The sequence below is a fragment of the Zootoca vivipara genome, chromosome 2 (genome assembly GCF_965207765.1).
Source record: "Zootoca vivipara chromosome 2, rZooViv2.hap1.1, whole genome shotgun sequence".
Lineage (NCBI taxonomy): Eukaryota > Metazoa > Chordata > Lepidosauria > Squamata > Lacertidae > Zootoca > Zootoca vivipara.
This window is the reverse complement of record NC_142584.1, coordinates 121577717-121594768: the sequence shown is the minus strand read 5'-3', so window position 1 is coordinate 121594768 and position 17052 is coordinate 121577717. Positions and strand designations below refer to the sequence as shown.

The 17052-nt window shown below is 46.2% G+C and overlaps 1 protein-coding gene across 1 annotated transcript in view; it reads right to left on the bottom strand.

The window, feature by feature from the left end:
- Positions 1-860: 860 nt before the first annotated feature.
- Positions 861-17052, bottom strand: part of LOC118081212 (uncharacterized) — a gene marked incomplete at its 5' end in the record, with an annotated part of 44219 nt that continues 28027 nt past the window's right edge. The window contains 6 exon segments of the mRNA XM_088662574.1: positions 861-2156; positions 2159-2949; positions 10205-10331; positions 10602-10684; positions 10958-11039; positions 11222-11638. Of these exon segments, the coding sequence (XP_088518700.1) occupies positions 1938-2156; positions 2159-2949; positions 10205-10331; positions 10602-10684; positions 10958-11039; positions 11222-11638 (1719 nt within the window).

Sequence of the window (17052 nt, the reverse complement as noted above, 5' to 3'; positions counted from 1 at the left end):
GGTCATTCTGAAGTGTGATCCTGTCCTCTGGGGTATTAGCCACCCCTCCCAATTTGGTGTTGTCTGCAAACTTGCTCAGGATGCCCTCAAGCCCATCATCCAAGTCATTGATAAAGATGTTGAACAAGACTGGGCCCAAGACAGAACCCTGTGGCACCCCACTAGTCACTACTCTCCAGGATGAGGAGGAGCCATTGATGAGCACCCTTTGGGTTCGGTCAGCCAGCCAGTTACAAATCCACTGAATGGTAGCATTGTCTAGCCCGCATTTTACAGCTTCTTTACAAGAATATCATGAGGCACCTTGTCAAAGGTTTACTTACAATCATCCTGAGATACAGCTCAACTCAAGAGGTAGACTGGCTTAGATAAAAGTAGTATATCACTTATAGGAAGTGAGACTCCATTTCATTTCTCTCGCAGCTGTTGCTTCCTTGAAGTGTGTGGTCCAAGAGAGGAAAATGGCTGCTGGCCAGTGAATTTATCTGGCGCCTTTCCTATCTCTTTTTTTTTTTAAGGAAACCGGTTTTACTCCCTTTTGGTGCATATATCCCTACTAATATCCACTGTTCTCCTTCCACTTTTATTTCCACCATCACTATTCTCCCTTCTTTGTCTCTCCATACTACGGTAGTTATGGCTCCTATTTTTCTTTTACATAAACCACCACTCCTCTCTTCTTTTTCTCACCTGCCGCTATGAATTCCTTCCCTAATTTACTATTTTCTAATATTCTTTCATGTTTTTTATTAATATGAGTTTCCTGTAAGCAAATTATATCCCCATTTGATTTTTTAAATATATGCCCCATCTTATTTCTCTTTTTTTATTATTTAAACCATTTGCATTCCACAATATAATTTTCAATTTCATTTTGTTTTGTTTTATTAGCACTTTATTTAGAAAGGTTTTAAAAATCCACCACAATAGAAAAAACAAAAAACAAAAATTCCCAACAAAAGTTAGAAAAATTATAATAATTGAAGCTTTTTTTCAGGGGAGAACTCTTTCTCTATTCTATTTCTTTAGAAGCGATATACATTTAATTCCTTTCCCCTTTGCGATTTTATTAACAGTTCATTTTACACAAACAAAAGTTAGAACTCTATGTCTCTTCTTCGTCATCATCTTCTTTCTTCTCCTCTTCTTCTTCCGTGCTCTCATCGTTCTCCTCTTCTTGATTGTTGTCTAGTTGTTCTTCTATTGGTCTGACTTTTTCACCCCCCCAGTTCCTGCCAATACTTCCTCCAAAACAGATCTGCCTCTCCCACATTTTCAAACTTCCTTCGTTTCCCTTTATAAAATAAGGATAAGCCTTCTGGATACTCCCACCAAAAGGCGTTTTTTTCCCATTTTGAATGTGTTTGTTTAAAAATTGTATTTTTGTCTCTTTCGGATCAGTCTTGGTGGAATCTCTTTTAATATGACTGTCTCTACTCCTTCTATCTTCAATTTCTTTTTTCCTATTGTTTGTAATATCTTTTCCACCAGCCAACTAGTGGTAAACGTCACTAAGCAGTCCCCAGGCCAGTTGTTCGCTTTGGCTTTCCTTGAATTCACCCTAAAGGCCTTCTCCATTCTTTCCTCTATTCCCTCTAGTTCCACCTCCAACCATTTTGCCAACTCTTCCACTACCCGTTTTTCTACATCTTCGTTCTCTTTTTCTGGTATATTCCGGAAAAAAATTCTCTTTCTTTATTTCTTTCTTCCCTTTCTTTTCTTTGTTTTTTTTTTTTTGATGTTTTCCAGTGCTAAGATCTTTGTTTTCATTTCTTGTATCTCTATTTCAGTATAAATAAAATTTATAAAGAAAGAAAGAAATGGAACTTGTAATATCTGGCTTTACTGGTTTAGATCTGGTGCTAGGTTGCTGAATGACAAGAACATTCTTCCAATCCTTGCCCACATACTAATCAAAGTCTCCCCACATAATAATCCTATACAACTATTGCAATGACACTCCCCCAACACCTCATTGATCGGCGAGATTTGAAGGAGGCCTTGCCGTGCCACGCTGATTGGGCCAATCCCGGCTCCTTCGGCACTGTGAAGGGAAGGCAGATGGCGACATTTTTTGATGTGAAGTGAGATTCCGCTTGTGATTGAAGCTCTTTCCACATTCTAGGCATTGATAGGGTTTCTCCCCTGTAAGAATTATTTGATGGGGAAAGAGCTTAGTCCCCTCCCGGAAGCTCTTCCCACATTCAAAGCACTGATAGGGTTTCTCCCCAGTATGAATTCTTTGATGGGTAGTGAGACTATCCTTCCGACTGAATCTCTTTCCACATTCCAAGCACTGATAGGGTTTCTCCCCTGTATGAATTCTCTGATGGGAAGTGAGTTTTCCCCTCTGACTGAAACTCTTTCCACATTCCAAGCACTGATAGGGTTTCTCCCCAGTATGAATTCTTTGATGGGAAGCGAGAGTCGCCCTCTCTCGGAAGCACTTTCCACATTCCAAGCACTGATAGGGTTTCTCCCCTGTATGAATTCTGTGATGGGAAGTGAGACTATCCTTCCGACTGAAGCTCTTTCCACATTGCAAGCACTGATAGGGTTTCTCCCCTGTATGAGTTCTTTGATGATAAGTGAGACTGTGGCTCTGACTGAAACTCTTTCCACATTCCAAGCACTGATAGGGTGTCTCCCCTGTATGAATTCTTTGATGGGAAGTGAGTTTTCCCCTCTGACTGAAACTCTTTCCACATTCCAAGCACTGATAGGGTTTGTCCCCTGTATGAATTCTGTGATGGGAAGTGAGACTCTTCTTCCGACTGAAGCTCTTCCCACATTCTGAGCACTGATAGCCTTTCTTCCCACTCTGCTTTCTTCGATGGGAATGGGAGCTCTGACTGAAGCTCTCTCCACACTCCCAGTCTTGATATGGCTTCTCCATTGTGTGGATTTTTTCATGGTCTCCCCCATTATTCGTTTCCAATTCATCACCACCTACAACACAGAGAGAAACTAATTAGATCCTCTGGAAGAAACAGAGTCCCCAATTTTTGAAGAATGGGTCACGGACTTTGTTGACCAGATCTCACGGACCTATTTATGGGAACCAGAGGTCAAAAAGTCTGGCTCTTTTCAAGGACGGATTTTGTTTGCCACAATCATGAAATCCACTCCAACTCTGACATTGGTCTTATTGAAAAGTTAAAGCTGGCAGAATATTCTGAAGAACAGAAAGGGAGCAATATTCTAGGATCTTTTGTAAACAAAATTGACGTATTCAAACCCAGATATGGAGGTCTCGTACACCCCAGGTAGTGTGGTTGCTGACCTTGAGCCAGACATCTTAGAGAGTGAAGTCAAATGGGCCTTAGAAAGCACTGCTAATAACAAGGCCAGTGGAAGTGATGATATTCCAGCTGAACTATTTAAAATTTTAAAAGATGATGCTGTTAAGGTGCTACACCCAATATGCCAGCAAGTTTGGAAAACTCAGCAATGGCCAGAGGATTGGAGAAGATCAGTCTACATCCCAATCCCAAAGAAGGGCAGTGCCAAAGAATGCTCCAACTACCGCACAATTGCGCTCATTTCACACACTAGCAAGTCTATGCTTAGAATTCTACAAGGCAGGCTTAGGCAGTATGTGTCTACTTCTGCTTCATTGACATCCTTTTATATATTTGAGCATGGCTATCATATCACCCCTTAACCTTCTATTCTCCAGGCTAAACATACCCAGCTCCCTAAGCCGTTCCTCCTAAGGCATCATTTCCACGCCTTTGACCATTTTGGTTGCCCTCTTCTGGACGCGTTCCAGCTTGTCAGTATCCTTCTTGAACTGTCGTGCCCAGAACTGGACACAGTATTACAGGTGAGGTCTGACCAGAGCAGAATGTTGTTGTTGTTTAGTCGTTTAGTCGTTTAGTCGTGTCCGACTCTTCGTGACCCCATGGACCAGAGCACGCCAGGCACTCCTGTCTTCCACTGCCTCCCGCAGTTTGGTCAAACTCATGTTCGTAGCTTCGAGAACACTGTCCAACCATCTCGTCCTCTGTCGTCCCCTTCTCCTAGTGCCCTCAATCTTTCCCAACATCAGGGTCTTTTCCAAGGATTCTTCTCTTCTCATGAGGTGGCCAAAGTATTGGAGCCTCAGCTTCAGGATCTGTCCTTCCAGTGAGCACTCAGGGCTGATTTCCTTAAGAATGGATAGGCTTGATTTTCTTGCAGTCCATGGGACTCTCGAGTCTCCTCCAGCACCATAATTCAAAAGCATCAATTCTTCGGCGATCAGCCTTCTTTATGGTCTAGCTCTCACTTCCATACATCACTACTGGGAAAACCATAGCTTTAACTATACAGACCTTTGTCGACAAGGTGATGTCTCTGCTTTTTAAGATGCTGTCTAGGTTTGTCATTGCTTTTCTCCCAAGAAGCAGGCGTCTTTTAATTTCATGACTGCTGTCACCATCTGCAGTGATCAAGGAGCCCAAGAAAGTAAAATCTCTCACTGCCTCCATTTCTTCCCCTTCTATTTGCCAGGAGGTGATGGGACCAGTGGCCATGATCTTGGTTTTTTTGATGTTGAGCTTCAGACCATATTTTGCGCTCTCCTCTTCCACCCTCATTAAAAGGCTGCTCAGGAGGACTCCCCTGCGTGAGTGCCTGCAGGTCCTGTCCCTGCCTCTCACCACCTGGCCTAGGGCGGGGCCTGACAGGCCTCAAATAGGTCTGCTGCTTCCACCGCTGCTGCTGCCCAGGAGGACTCCTGGCTGGCCTGCTGGGGACTGTTGCCCACAGCGCTGTCGCTGTCCAGGACTCTGAACTGTGCAGAGTTCTTTTAAAACTGTTTTAAAAATTTTTTTTATCATTTTAAACACATTATTTTTTTGGGGGGGGGTTCGGCTATTTAATTGGGTTTGGGAACTTTTTAATTTTGTTACTTCTCTAATTTTGTTCCTTGGTTAGTATTGTTTTATTGTGTTTTATTGTGTATTTTATATAGGTTTTAATTTGTTCTTTGGGGGAAGGGTCAGGGATGCCTGGGAGTGGGTCTCAGCCAATAAAATGGCTGGGGCAGGTTCCACAGGTATGGCGACACGGGGACAACCGATCTCAGTGATCATGGGTAGGAGGAGGAGTTACGCTAAGACCAGACCATGTCATTACCGAGGAGGCAGGCCTAGTCGTTGTCTGAAGACTATCCCTGCCTCCGGGTCTGGTCCTGACCGGACGGATACTGGAATCAGCAAGGGATACCCACATGACCTGAAGGTGCTGCTGTGCAATGCCAGGTCAATGATCTACAAGACCACTGCCATCCACGACCTGATTGTGGATGGAGGATTTGACCTGGCTCGTGTGACAGAGACCTGGTTGGATGAAGCAGATGGGCCTGTCCTTGCCGCTGCTTGTCCACCAGGTTTCTCTTATGCACAGCAACCCAGGCCATCTGGGCGGGGAGGGGGGGTTGCAGTGATTTTTAGGAAGTCATTAGTTTGCACCAGGCGTCCTATTGGTAAGACCGAGTTTTCTGAGTTCATGTTCTGGAAGTTGGGCAATAGGGGCAGTACAGGATTCCTTTTGGTGTACCGACCTCCCCACTGCACCAAGGATTCCCTGCCCGAGCTGCTTCAGGTCGTGTCGGATGTGCTCCTGGAGACACCTAGTTTGGTTGTCTTAGGGGATTTTAACATCCATGCCGACACGACCTTACAAGGAGCCGCTCGGGACTTCGTGGAAAGCATGGCCTCCATGGGGCTGTCCCTGAATAAGCCTGGCCCAACTCATAGCCGCGGACATGCCTTGGACCTGGTGTTTACCTCTATGGATGTTGGTGATCTGACACTAAGTAAAAGTGAAACTAACGAAGTGCCATGGTCAGATCACTACCTGGTGCAACTGGACTTCTCCGCGACCCTTCCCCTCTGCAGGGAGGTGGGACCTATTCGGATGGTCCGCCCCCGCCACTTAATGGATCCAATTGGCTTCCAGAGAGTGGTAGGGGATGTTTTATCCCATGTTGATGGCCTCTCAGCCGATTCCCTGGTGGCGCGCTGGAATGTGGAGTTAACCGGGGCCATTGACTGTTTGGCTTCGAAGCGCCCTCTCCGATTGCATGGAGCCCGGACAGCCCCGTGGTTTTCCCCAGAGCTGAGGGCGATGAAACAGTTGCTGAGATGGCTAGAGCGCCGGTGCCGGAAAACTCATTCTGTATCCGACCGAACACGGGCTAGAGCTCAACTTGGAGCCTACCAAGTGGCAATAGTGTCGGCGAAGAGGACCTCCTTCACTGTTTCTATTCGATCTGCAGAAAACAGCAGCAGGAGACTGTTCCAGGTGGTTCGCAATCTAGCCGAACTACCTTTGTCATCGGGGCCTGATAGGTACCCCAATATCTCCTGCAATGCTTTTGCGAAGTTTTTTGCAGATAAAGTCGCTCAGATTCGGAGGGAGGTAGACTCCACCATGGGAGCAGGGCCGGGGCGGGAGAGTGCTGGAGTGTGCTGGTAAATGCTTCCCTCTATGAGGGAGTATTCCCAACCCCGCTGAAAGAGGCAGTCATTAAACCGCTTTTTAAAAAACCCATCTTTAGATGCGGCTAATATGGCCAACTATCACCCAGTCTCAAATCTTCCATTCTTGGGCAAGGTGATTGAACGAGTGGTTGCTGAACAACTCCAGGCACGCCTGGAAGAAGCGGACCATTTGGATCCCTTCCAGTCGGGGTTCAGGCCTCATCATGGGACTGAAACTGCCTTGGTCGCACTGGTTGATGATCTCCGGCAGGCTAGAGATAAAGGTGAGAGCTTTTTCCTAGTCCTGCTGGATCTCTCAGCGGCTTTTGACACCATCGACCATAACATCCTTCTGGACCGTCTAGAGGGGTTGGGAGCTGGGGGCACTGTCATACAGTGGTTCCGCTCCTTCCTTCTGGGCTGTGGGGGATGAGTGTTCAGACCCCTGGGCTCTCCCTTGTGGGGTGCCTCAGGGTTCTGTCCTCTCCCACATGCTTTTTAACATCTACATGCAGCCGCTGGGAGAGATCATCAGGGGGTTTGGGCTGGGTGTTCATCAGTATGCGGACGATACCCAGCTCTACCTCTCTTTCAAATCAGAACCAGTGAAGGCGGTGAAGGTCCTGTGTGAGTGCCTGGAGGCGGTTGGAGGATGGATGGCGGCTAACAGATTGAGGTTGAATCCTGACAAGACAGAAGTACTGATCGTGGGGGACAGGAGGCGGGCAGGTGTGGAGGATTCCCTGGTTCTGAATGGGGTAACTGTGCCCCTGAAGGACCAGGTGCGCAGCCTGGGAGTCATTTTGGACTCACAGTTGTCCATGGAGGCACAGGTCAATTCTGTGTCCAGGGCAGCTGTCTATCAGCTCCATCTGGTACGCAGGCTCAGACCCTACCTGCCTGCAGACTGTCCAGCAAGAGTAAGAGTGGTGCATGCTCTAGTTATCTCCCGCTTGGACTACTGCAATGCGCTCTACGTGGGGCTACCCTTGAAGGTGACTCGGAAACTACAACTAATCCAGAATGCGGCAGCTAGACTGGTGACTGGGAGTGGCCGCCGAGACCACATAACACCGGTCTTGAAATATCTACATTGGCTCCCAGTACGTTTCCGAGCACAATTCAAAGTGTTGGTGCTGACCTTTCAAGCCCTAAATGGCCTCGGTCAAGTATACCTGAAGGAGCGTCTCCACCTCCATCATTCTGCCCGGACACTGAGGTCCAGCACTGAGGGCCATCTGGCAGTTCCCTCGTTGCGAGAAGCCAAGTTGCAGGGAACTAGGCAGAGGGCCTTCTCAGTGGTGGCGCCTGCCCTCCCAACAGATGTCAAAGAGGAAAACAACTACCAGACTTTTAGAAGACATCTGAAGGCAGCCCTGTTCAGGGAGGCTTTTAATGTTTAATAGACTATTGTGTTTTATTTTTTCTGTTGGAAGCCGCCCAGAGTGGCTGGGGAAACCCAGCCAGATGGGCGGGGTATAAATAATAAATTATTATTATTATTATTATTGTTGTTGTTGTTGTTGTTGTTGTTTAGTCGTTTAGTCGTGTCCGACTCTTCGTGACCCCATGGACCATAGCACGCCAGGCACTCCTGTCTTGCACTGCCTCCCGCAGTTTGGTCAAACTATTATTATTAAAGGTTCTTTAATTCCTCCTCACTTTCTGCCATCAAGGTTGTGTCATCTGCATATCTGAGGTTGTTGATATTTCTTCCGGCAATCTTAATTCCGTCTTGGGATTCATCTAGTCCAGCCTTTTGCATGATGAATTCTGCATATAAGTTAAATAAGCAGGGAGACAATATACAACCTTGTCGTACTCCTTTCCCAATTTTGAACCAATCAGTTGTTCCATATCTAGTTTTAACTGTAGCTTCTTGTCCCACATAGAGATTTCTCAGGAGACAGATGAGGTGATCAGGCACTCCCATTTCTTTAAGAACTTGCCATAGTTTGCTGTGGTCGACACAGTCAAAGGCTTTTGCATAGTCAATGAAGTAGAAGTAGACGTTTTTCTGGAACTCTCTAGCTTTCTCCATAATCCAGCGCATGTTTGCTATTTGGTCTCTGGTTCCTCTGCCCCTTCGAAATCCAGCTTGCACTTCTGGGAGTTCTCGGTCCACATACTGCCTAAGCCTGCCTTGTAGAATTTTAAGCATAACCTTGCTAGCGTGTGAAATGAGCGCAATTGTGCGGTAGTTGGAGCATTCTTTGGCATGGCCCTTCTTTGGAATTGGGATGTAGACTGATTTTCTCCAATCCTCTGGCCATTGCTGAGTTTTCCAAACTTGCTGGCATATTGGGTGTAGCACCTTAACAGCATCATCTTTTAAAATTTTAAATAGTTCAGCTGGAATATCATCACTTCCACTGGCCTTGTTATTAGCAGTGCTTTCTAAGGCCCATTTGACTTCACTCTCCAAGATTTCTGGCTCAAGGTCAGCAACCACACTACCTGGGGTGTACGAGACCTCCATATATTCTGGTATAATTCCTCTGTGTATTCTTGCCACCTCTTCTTGATGTCTTCTGCTTCTGTTAGGTCCTTACCACTTTTGTCCTTTATTATGGTAATCTTTGTACGAAATGTTCCTTTCATATCTCCAATTTTCTTGAACAGATCTCTGGTTTTCCCCATTCTGTTGTTTTCCTCTATTTATTTGCATTGCTCGTTTAAGAAGGCCCTCTTGTCTCTCCTTGCTATTTTTTGGAAATCTGCATTCAGATTCCTGTATCTTTCCCTATCTCCCTTGAATTTTGCTTGCCTCCTTTCCCCCGCTATTTTTAAGGCCTCGTTGGACAGCCATTTTGCTTTCTTGCATTTCCTTTTCCTTGGGATGGTTTTCGTTGCGGTATAATGTTACGAGCCTCCATCCATAGTTCTTCAGGCACTCTGTCCACCAAATCTAAATCCTTAAACCTGTTCCTCACTTCCACTGTGTATTCATAAGGGATTTGATTCAGATTGTATCTTACTGGCCCAGTGGTTTTTCCTACTTTCTTCAGTTTAAGCTTGAATTTTGCTATAAGAAGCTGATGATCTGAGTTACAGTCAGCTCCGGGTCTTGTTTTTGCTGACTGTATAGAGCTTCTCCATCTTTGGCTGCAGAGAATATAATCAATCTGATTTCTATGCTGCCCATTTGGTGATATCCATGTGTAGAGTCATCTCTTGTGTTGTTACAGTCAGCTCCAGGTCTTGTTTTTGCTGACCAGAGCAGAATACAGTGGTACTATTATTTCCCTTGATCTAGATGCTATACTCTTATTGATGCAGCCCAGAATTGAGCTTTTTGAGCTGCTGCATCACACTGCTGACTAAGGAACACGTCTGTGTGTCACAATGTAACATTCTTTCGTGGTATGAGAAATGTTAACTATTTTGTGGAGGGTTAAATGTTAATAGATAATGATAAATTGTAATATTGTGAGTCAAATAATTTATAAAAGAGTCAACCGACCCGGGACAACTTCTGTGCATATAAATACCACACTGTGAAGCCGACATTTAAGAAGGCCTGGTTAGTTCAGACCAGCCTGGTCATTGTTTAAAAAGGCATAAGTGGAAGAAGAATATTCAAAGAGAAAACAGTTGATATCCCTCCATTTGGGGTTCATTCCATGTTAGAATTCCAGACACTTGCTGAGCTCCATCAAAATATTGGTGGTTCATCACATAGAGCTATGCATGGAATTTCAAAACAGATATTGTGATCCAGCAGGGAGCCTTACCGAGAGAGTCCAGGATCCCACGATTCTCCTCCATGACTTCCTTATGCAGAGCTCTCTGGTCAGGATCCAGCAACACCCGTTCCTCGTTTGAGAAACGAATGGCAACATCTTCAAAGCACACTGGACCCTAAAAGAAAGAGGGAAATGTCCTCTTAGACAACATAAAGATGATCTCACCTGAAATATGGCAAGCTTAGCTTAGAAGTTTATATTAGCATTAAGTATTAAATATATGAAGAAAGTAGCAAACTCTGATAAATAATTCTAGCGCCATTTCAGCCTTTGTGAGAAGCCACTTTGACAGAAGCCAAGGAAAGGAGAGAGATTTGTTCGGCTCAAAGGCAAACTGGCTGCCCCACCCCTCGGCCTCTTTCCCCACACGTTCCCATCCCCCTACCTGATCTGGTTCCACAGCCGCTGCTTCCCCTTCGCCACCATGAAAAGAGGGAGGAGGAGGTCTTGATGCCATTGTTCCCTCACCTGCAAAAGACAAAGGGAAGTGGGAAACCCAGAACATATGATTCTCTCTGCGGTTCAGCTGTGCATCTTGAACTACAGACGAGCCTCAGAAAAAAAGTCTCACCTGCCAAACACGTTTCAACACTTTAACCCATATTTTATTTGTGTAAAAATACTGTCTCTGTTCCTCTGGGCTCTTGTTTCCATATGTCTCCCATCAAAACATGAAAAGAACCCAATTATTAGTTCCAAAATGCACTAAATATTACAGAGGAAAAGCTCCTTCTTCCTTACCCAGTGGTCTCTCTCTGGTGTCCAACAGAGTCCTCTCTGCCTCAGAGGAATCAGGGCCCATTTCTACAAGCAGATTCTTTCCCTGAAAGAGCAACACGGATTCAAAACAGAGAATGAGGGATTAGAAAACAACAACTTGAGGGGTATCAGATCTCATTCCATGGATCCTATTTATAAAGGGATAGGACATTAGTACTGCATTTTGGGATACTCTCCCTCTTGTTTGGAAGTCCTTGGGAGTTTCCAGAGGAAAGTCTCTCTCACCTGCTTTCTCTCTTCCTGCTTCCTCTCCTCTGCCTGACTCAGGAGGAATCCTTCAGCCAGGGCCACTGCCTGGGAACTGGTCTCCGCTCCACATTCCCTCACCCAGCTCTCCATCTCCGGGGGAAGGACAGCCAGGAACTGCTCCAAGATCACCAGGTCCAGCATCTCAGCTTTCGTGTGCCTTTCTGGCTTCAGCCACTGATGGGCCAGGCAGTAGAGTCGGCTGCAAACTTCTCGGGGTCCGTCGGCCTCCTGGTAGCAGAACTGCCTGAACTGTTGGCTCTGCACATTGGAGCAAAGAGTGTCTTCCTCACCCAGGATCCTTTGCATGGAGTTTTCCCAGAATCCCCCACTTATCCCAGTTTGCATATCATGGTCTCTTCCCACTTCAGGGCCAGCTGAGTCTTGCTCCTCCATCTAGGCTCTCAGGAAGCCTCCAAGAGATCGGAGGGAATCCCTTGGTCTTCTGCCACGTTCTGTCTGTGCGAATCAGAGATGCCAGCAAATCCTACAAAAGCAAATGTGTTGCTCTGTTGTAAAATTGAAACACCATCAGGAGAAGTAAAACATTCCCTGAAAAACCTACATGCTCAGAAAATTGAACTAACTACTGGCCAGCTGCTAACCCCCCTTTTCTGAGCAAAATTCTAGATTATTTTTTTTTGGGGGGGGGTAACAGACCAGATGCAGGTGCTCTTAGAGGAAACCGATTCCCTTGAAACCTACAGATCGCCCTGTATGATGACCTCTGTCCAGAGAGACACATAATGGGAAACATGGCCCTGTTCCTTCTCCTCAACCTCTCTGCCCCAGTTAGGGGTGGGTGACTCCCCTTTGCACTGGTACTGGTCCTACTGGGATGGGCATTCCCAGAGGGGGTTGCTGGGGGGGGGGCTTCTCACCCTGGAGAGCCTTCAATGTGGGGCTGTTCAACATCTATATGAAACCTCATGACGAGGAGGAATACTCTCCCTCCTCAACTATTTATGGAGAGCCCAGGGCAGGGGTCCCCAAACGAAGGCCCGGGGGCCAGATGCGGCCCAGTCGCCTTCTCAATCCGACCCGCACAGTCCGGGAATCAGCATGTTTTTACATGAGTAGAATGTGTCCTTTTATTTATAATGCATCTCTGTGGGGCAGAGGAATTCATTCATATTCCCCCCCCCCAAATATAGTCCGGCCCCCCACAAGGTCTGAGGGACAGTGGAGCGGCCCCCTGCTGGAAAAGTTTGCTGACCCCTGGCCCAGGGCTTCACCTGCAGCCTCTCCCCCCCCCCAGGACCCCTCCGTCCCCAACGGGCCAAGCGATGCCCGGGTGCCGAGCAGGGAGAGCCCTGGCCCCCTGGCCCCCTCCCTGGATGGTCTGCACCCAGATTGGGGGGGTGCCCCATGCATGCTCTAACCAGCCCCCCCCGGCCTCCTCCTCCCCTGCAGGCAGCCCTGGGACCCCCACCTCCCCATTGCAACTGGAGGGAAAGGGAGGCCAGACTCACCCCTAGGCAGCTCTGGCAAGAGAGAGAGGGACTGGCGAGGGAGGGGCCTGGGCGAGGGAGGACCTGCCCCCCCCCGCACCTCCACTTTCTGTCCTCTCTAGCAATCCAGCTCTTTTCCTTTTAACCCTTGGCAAGCCGAGCACAAGCGGAGCACCACTCTCTCCCCCTCGGGAGGAGGAACCACGTGCATCCCCCCAAGAGATGCTCCATTCAGCCCCCCCCCAAAGAAGAAGAAGGAGACCCCTCACTAGAAGCAGAGCGTAGGAGAGTCTGGAAGGGAACCTGAGGGTCATCTAGTCCACCCCCTGCCAGGCAGAGGAATCTCAGCTCAAGCATCCCTGACGGACGGACCCCCAACCTTTGCAGAAATCTCGCTTCCCCATGTCCTCGTTGTTTTCTTCCAGGTCGCCTTGGGTCTGGAGGGAGATGCAGAGGCAGAGAGGAGAGGGAAGGGAGAGGGGGGGCATCCTCCAGAGCAAGAGACCCCCCCCCAGTCCCTGCTGCCGCTCTCCTGTGCCAGAGCTGGCTGGGGAGCCCCACCTGGGAACCTCCTCTCTCATCCCCCTGGGGTGCATTGGGAGAAGGGAGAATCGCAGGGCTGCAGGGAGTAGCATGCGGTGACCCCCAAGTCAGGGAGCAGACTAGAGTCCTGCCCCCTTCCTCTCTGCTCACCATTTGGGTCCAGGCACTGCTTGCCTCCTTGGGAAGGGGTCTTTGGGTCAGGGAGAAAGTGCAGCACCCAATAAACCCCATTGCGATGGAGGAGCCATCAGAGAGAAGCAAATACTCCTATTGATGCAGCCCAGAATTGCATTGGCTTTTTTAGCTGCTGCATAACACTGCTGACTCATGTCAAGTTTGGAGTCTACCAAGACTCCTAGATCCTTTTCACATGTACTGCTCTCAAGCCAGGTGTCTCCCATCCTGTATTTGTGCCTTTCATTTTTTTTGCCCAAGCGTAGTACTTTACATTTCTCCTTGTTAAAATTCATCTTGTTTGCTTTGGCCTAGTTGTCTAATCTGTCGTCTGCAAACTTGCTCAGGATGCCCTCAAGCCCATCATCCAAGCCATTGATGAAGATGTTGAATAAGACTGGGCCCAAGACAGAACCCTGTGGCACCCCACTAGTCACTACTCTCCAGGATGAGGAGGAGCCATTGATGAGCACCTTTTGGGTTCAGTCAGCCAGCCAGTTACAAATCCACTGAATGGCTCTTTACAGACCAGCAGCTTTTACAGCCTCAGAGACCCCAAAGGGATTAAATCAGCTGTTTTATGTTACAAAAGAAGACCCTCTATTACCTTGTATAAATGTTTATTATAGCAAACCAGTTTAATACACAGTTCATAAAGGAGAAATGAAATCTTGACCAAATAATGGGAAACTGTTTTATCTCTGGACTTCAAATTAAGACACATGAAAGAAAAAATATTTTGAGCTTACTGGATTCCATTGCACTTATTTGTGAAAGGACTATCTAAGACATCTAGGTGCTGGAGATGAAACAGGGATAATGCTTCTCTGAAACACAGGTTTGAAAAATGACGTACATTGATAAAGTTTCGATAGAAGGTAATAGAGATGATCAACACAACTGTACGGAATAACCCTAGATTTGCAGAGGAAAACATCCTTTTCAATTATATTCCCAAAACATGGAATCTAACTAAGGGACAATACTACGGCAAAAGGACAGGTATAGATGAACTGGAAAAATAAAAATGAGTCTCTCTTCCACAATTGGATTGAAGATATGTACAAACTCGCAACACGTGAACAAATTGTGTACAAATGTAGACTTCCGATGGAACAATGATATCTGGAACCATATCAAGGACTGGTTAACTACAATTTTTTTTGTAGTTATCTGAAGAAGTGTGCATGCACACGAAAGCTCATACCAAAATAAAAACTTAGTTGGTCTTTAAGGTGCTACTGAAGGAATTTTTTTATTTTACAAATTTTTTATTTGTAATCTTTACTTTCTTTGTTCTATTGTTTTCTATATGGGTTATATTTCTTTTAATTTTTGTGTGTCTTACGGTGTGCACCTTGAGGCAGACATCCTGGAGAGTGAAGTCAAATGGGCCTTAGAAAGCACTGCTAATAACAAGGCCAGTGGAAGTGATGATATTCCAGCTGAACTATTTAAAATTTTAAAAGATGATGCTGTTAAGGTGCTACACCCAATATGCCAGCAAGTTTGGAAAACTCAGCAATGGCCAGAGGATTGGAGAAAATCAGTCTACATCCCAATTCCAAAGAAGGGCCATGCCAAAGAATGCTCCAACTACCGCACAATTGCGCTCATTTCACACGCTAGCAAGGTTATGCTTAAAATTCTACAAGGCAGGCTTAGGCAGTATGTGGACCGAGAACTCCCAGAAGTGCAAGCTGGATTTCGAAGGGGCAGAGGAACTAGAGACCAAATTGCAAACATGCGCTGGATTATGGAGAAAGCTAGAGAGTTCCAGAAAAATGTCTACTTCTGCTTCATTGACTATGCAAAAGCCTTTGACTGTGTCGACCACAGCAAACTATGGCAAGTTCTTAAAGAAATGGGAGTGCCTGATAACCTAATCTGTCTCCTGAGAAATCTCTGTGGGACAAGAAGCTACAGTTAGAACTGGATATGGAACAACTGATTGGTTCAAAATTGGGAAAGGAGTACAACAAGGTTGTATATTGTCTCCCTGCTTATTTAACTTATATGCAGAATTCATCATGTGAAAGGCTGGACTGGATGAATCCCAAACCGGAAGTAAGATTCCCAGAATAAATATCAACACCTCAGATATGCAGATGACACAACCTTGATGGTAGAAAGTGAGGAGGAATTAAAGAACCTTTTAATGAGGGTGAAAGAGGAGAGCGCAAAATATGGTCTGAAGCTCAACATCAAAAAAACCAAGATCATGGCCACTGGTCCCATCACCTCCTGGCAAATAGAAGGGGAAGAAATGGAGGAAGTGAGAGATTTTACTTTCCTGGGCTCCTTGATCACTGCAGATGGTGACAGCAGTCACGAAATTAAAAGACGCCAGCTTCTTGGCTGAAAAGCAATGACAAACCTAGACAGCATCTTAAAAAGCAGAGACATCACCTTGCCTACAAAGGTCCGTATAGTTAAAGCTATGGTTTTCCCAGTAGTGATGTATGGAAGTGAGAGCTGGACCATAAAGAAGGCTGATCGCCGAAGAATTGATGCTTTTGAATTATGGTGCTGGAGGAGACTCTTGAGAGTCCCATGGACTGCAAGAAGATCAAACCTATCCATTCTTAAGGAAATCAGCCCTGAGTGCTCCCTGGAAGGACAGATCGTGAAGCTGAGGCTCCAATACTTTGGCCACCTCATGAGAAGAGAAGAATCCTTGGAAAAGACCCTGATGTTGGGAAAGATGGAGGGCACTAGGAGAAGGGGACGACAGAGGACGAGATGGTTGGACAGTGTTCTCGAAGCTACGAACATGAGTTTGACCAAACTGCAGGAAGCAGTGGAAGACAGGAGTGCCTGGCGTGCTATGGTCCATGGGGTCACAAAGAGTCGGACATGACTAAACGACTAAACAACAACAACAACACTGTGTGCACCCTGCCAAGCAGGAAACACCATCAAAGCATTCTTGACATATGCCTGTCAAGCCGCTGCTTAAAGACCTCCAAAGAAGGAGACTCCACCACACTCCTTGGCAGCAAATTCCACTGCCGAACAGCTCTTACTGTCAGGAAGTTCTTCCTAATGTTGAGGTGGAATATTCTTTCTTGTAGTTTGATTATATACTTCTGATCTTTCAATAAAGAATATAAAGCTTTTTCTCCTCTCTGTAATTTCTTTGATGGGCTGTGAGACTGACTCTCTTACTGAAGCCCACATTCCATGCGCTGACAGGCTTCTCCCTTCTTATCACATTCCAAGCACTGACACAGTTCCCCCAACATTGACTACTGTGCCTTTAATAAAGCCTTTCCTACATTTCAAGCACTAAAATACAATACAGTGGACTAGAGCTAAAGGTAAAAACTTAACTACACAAAATGCATTCTGGAAGCTTACATCAATAATCAAATAATAGCTCTTATTCTAATTGCTCCTGCTAAAAAAAAATAATGCAATTTTTGCTGCCAACTGGTTATCTTGATCTGCTGGAAGAAAGGACACAGTATGGATGGTCAAGTGACCTGTCATAGACAATAATAGAGGGGCAATAACCTCACTCCTCAAATCTTTACAAAGAATGCAAGCCAGAAGCACATGAACTACTGATTCAGTAGTGCCCTCTCAACAAGGGACACCACTATTTTTTCCAGTGGAATTTTTTGAAATAGATCGAGTACA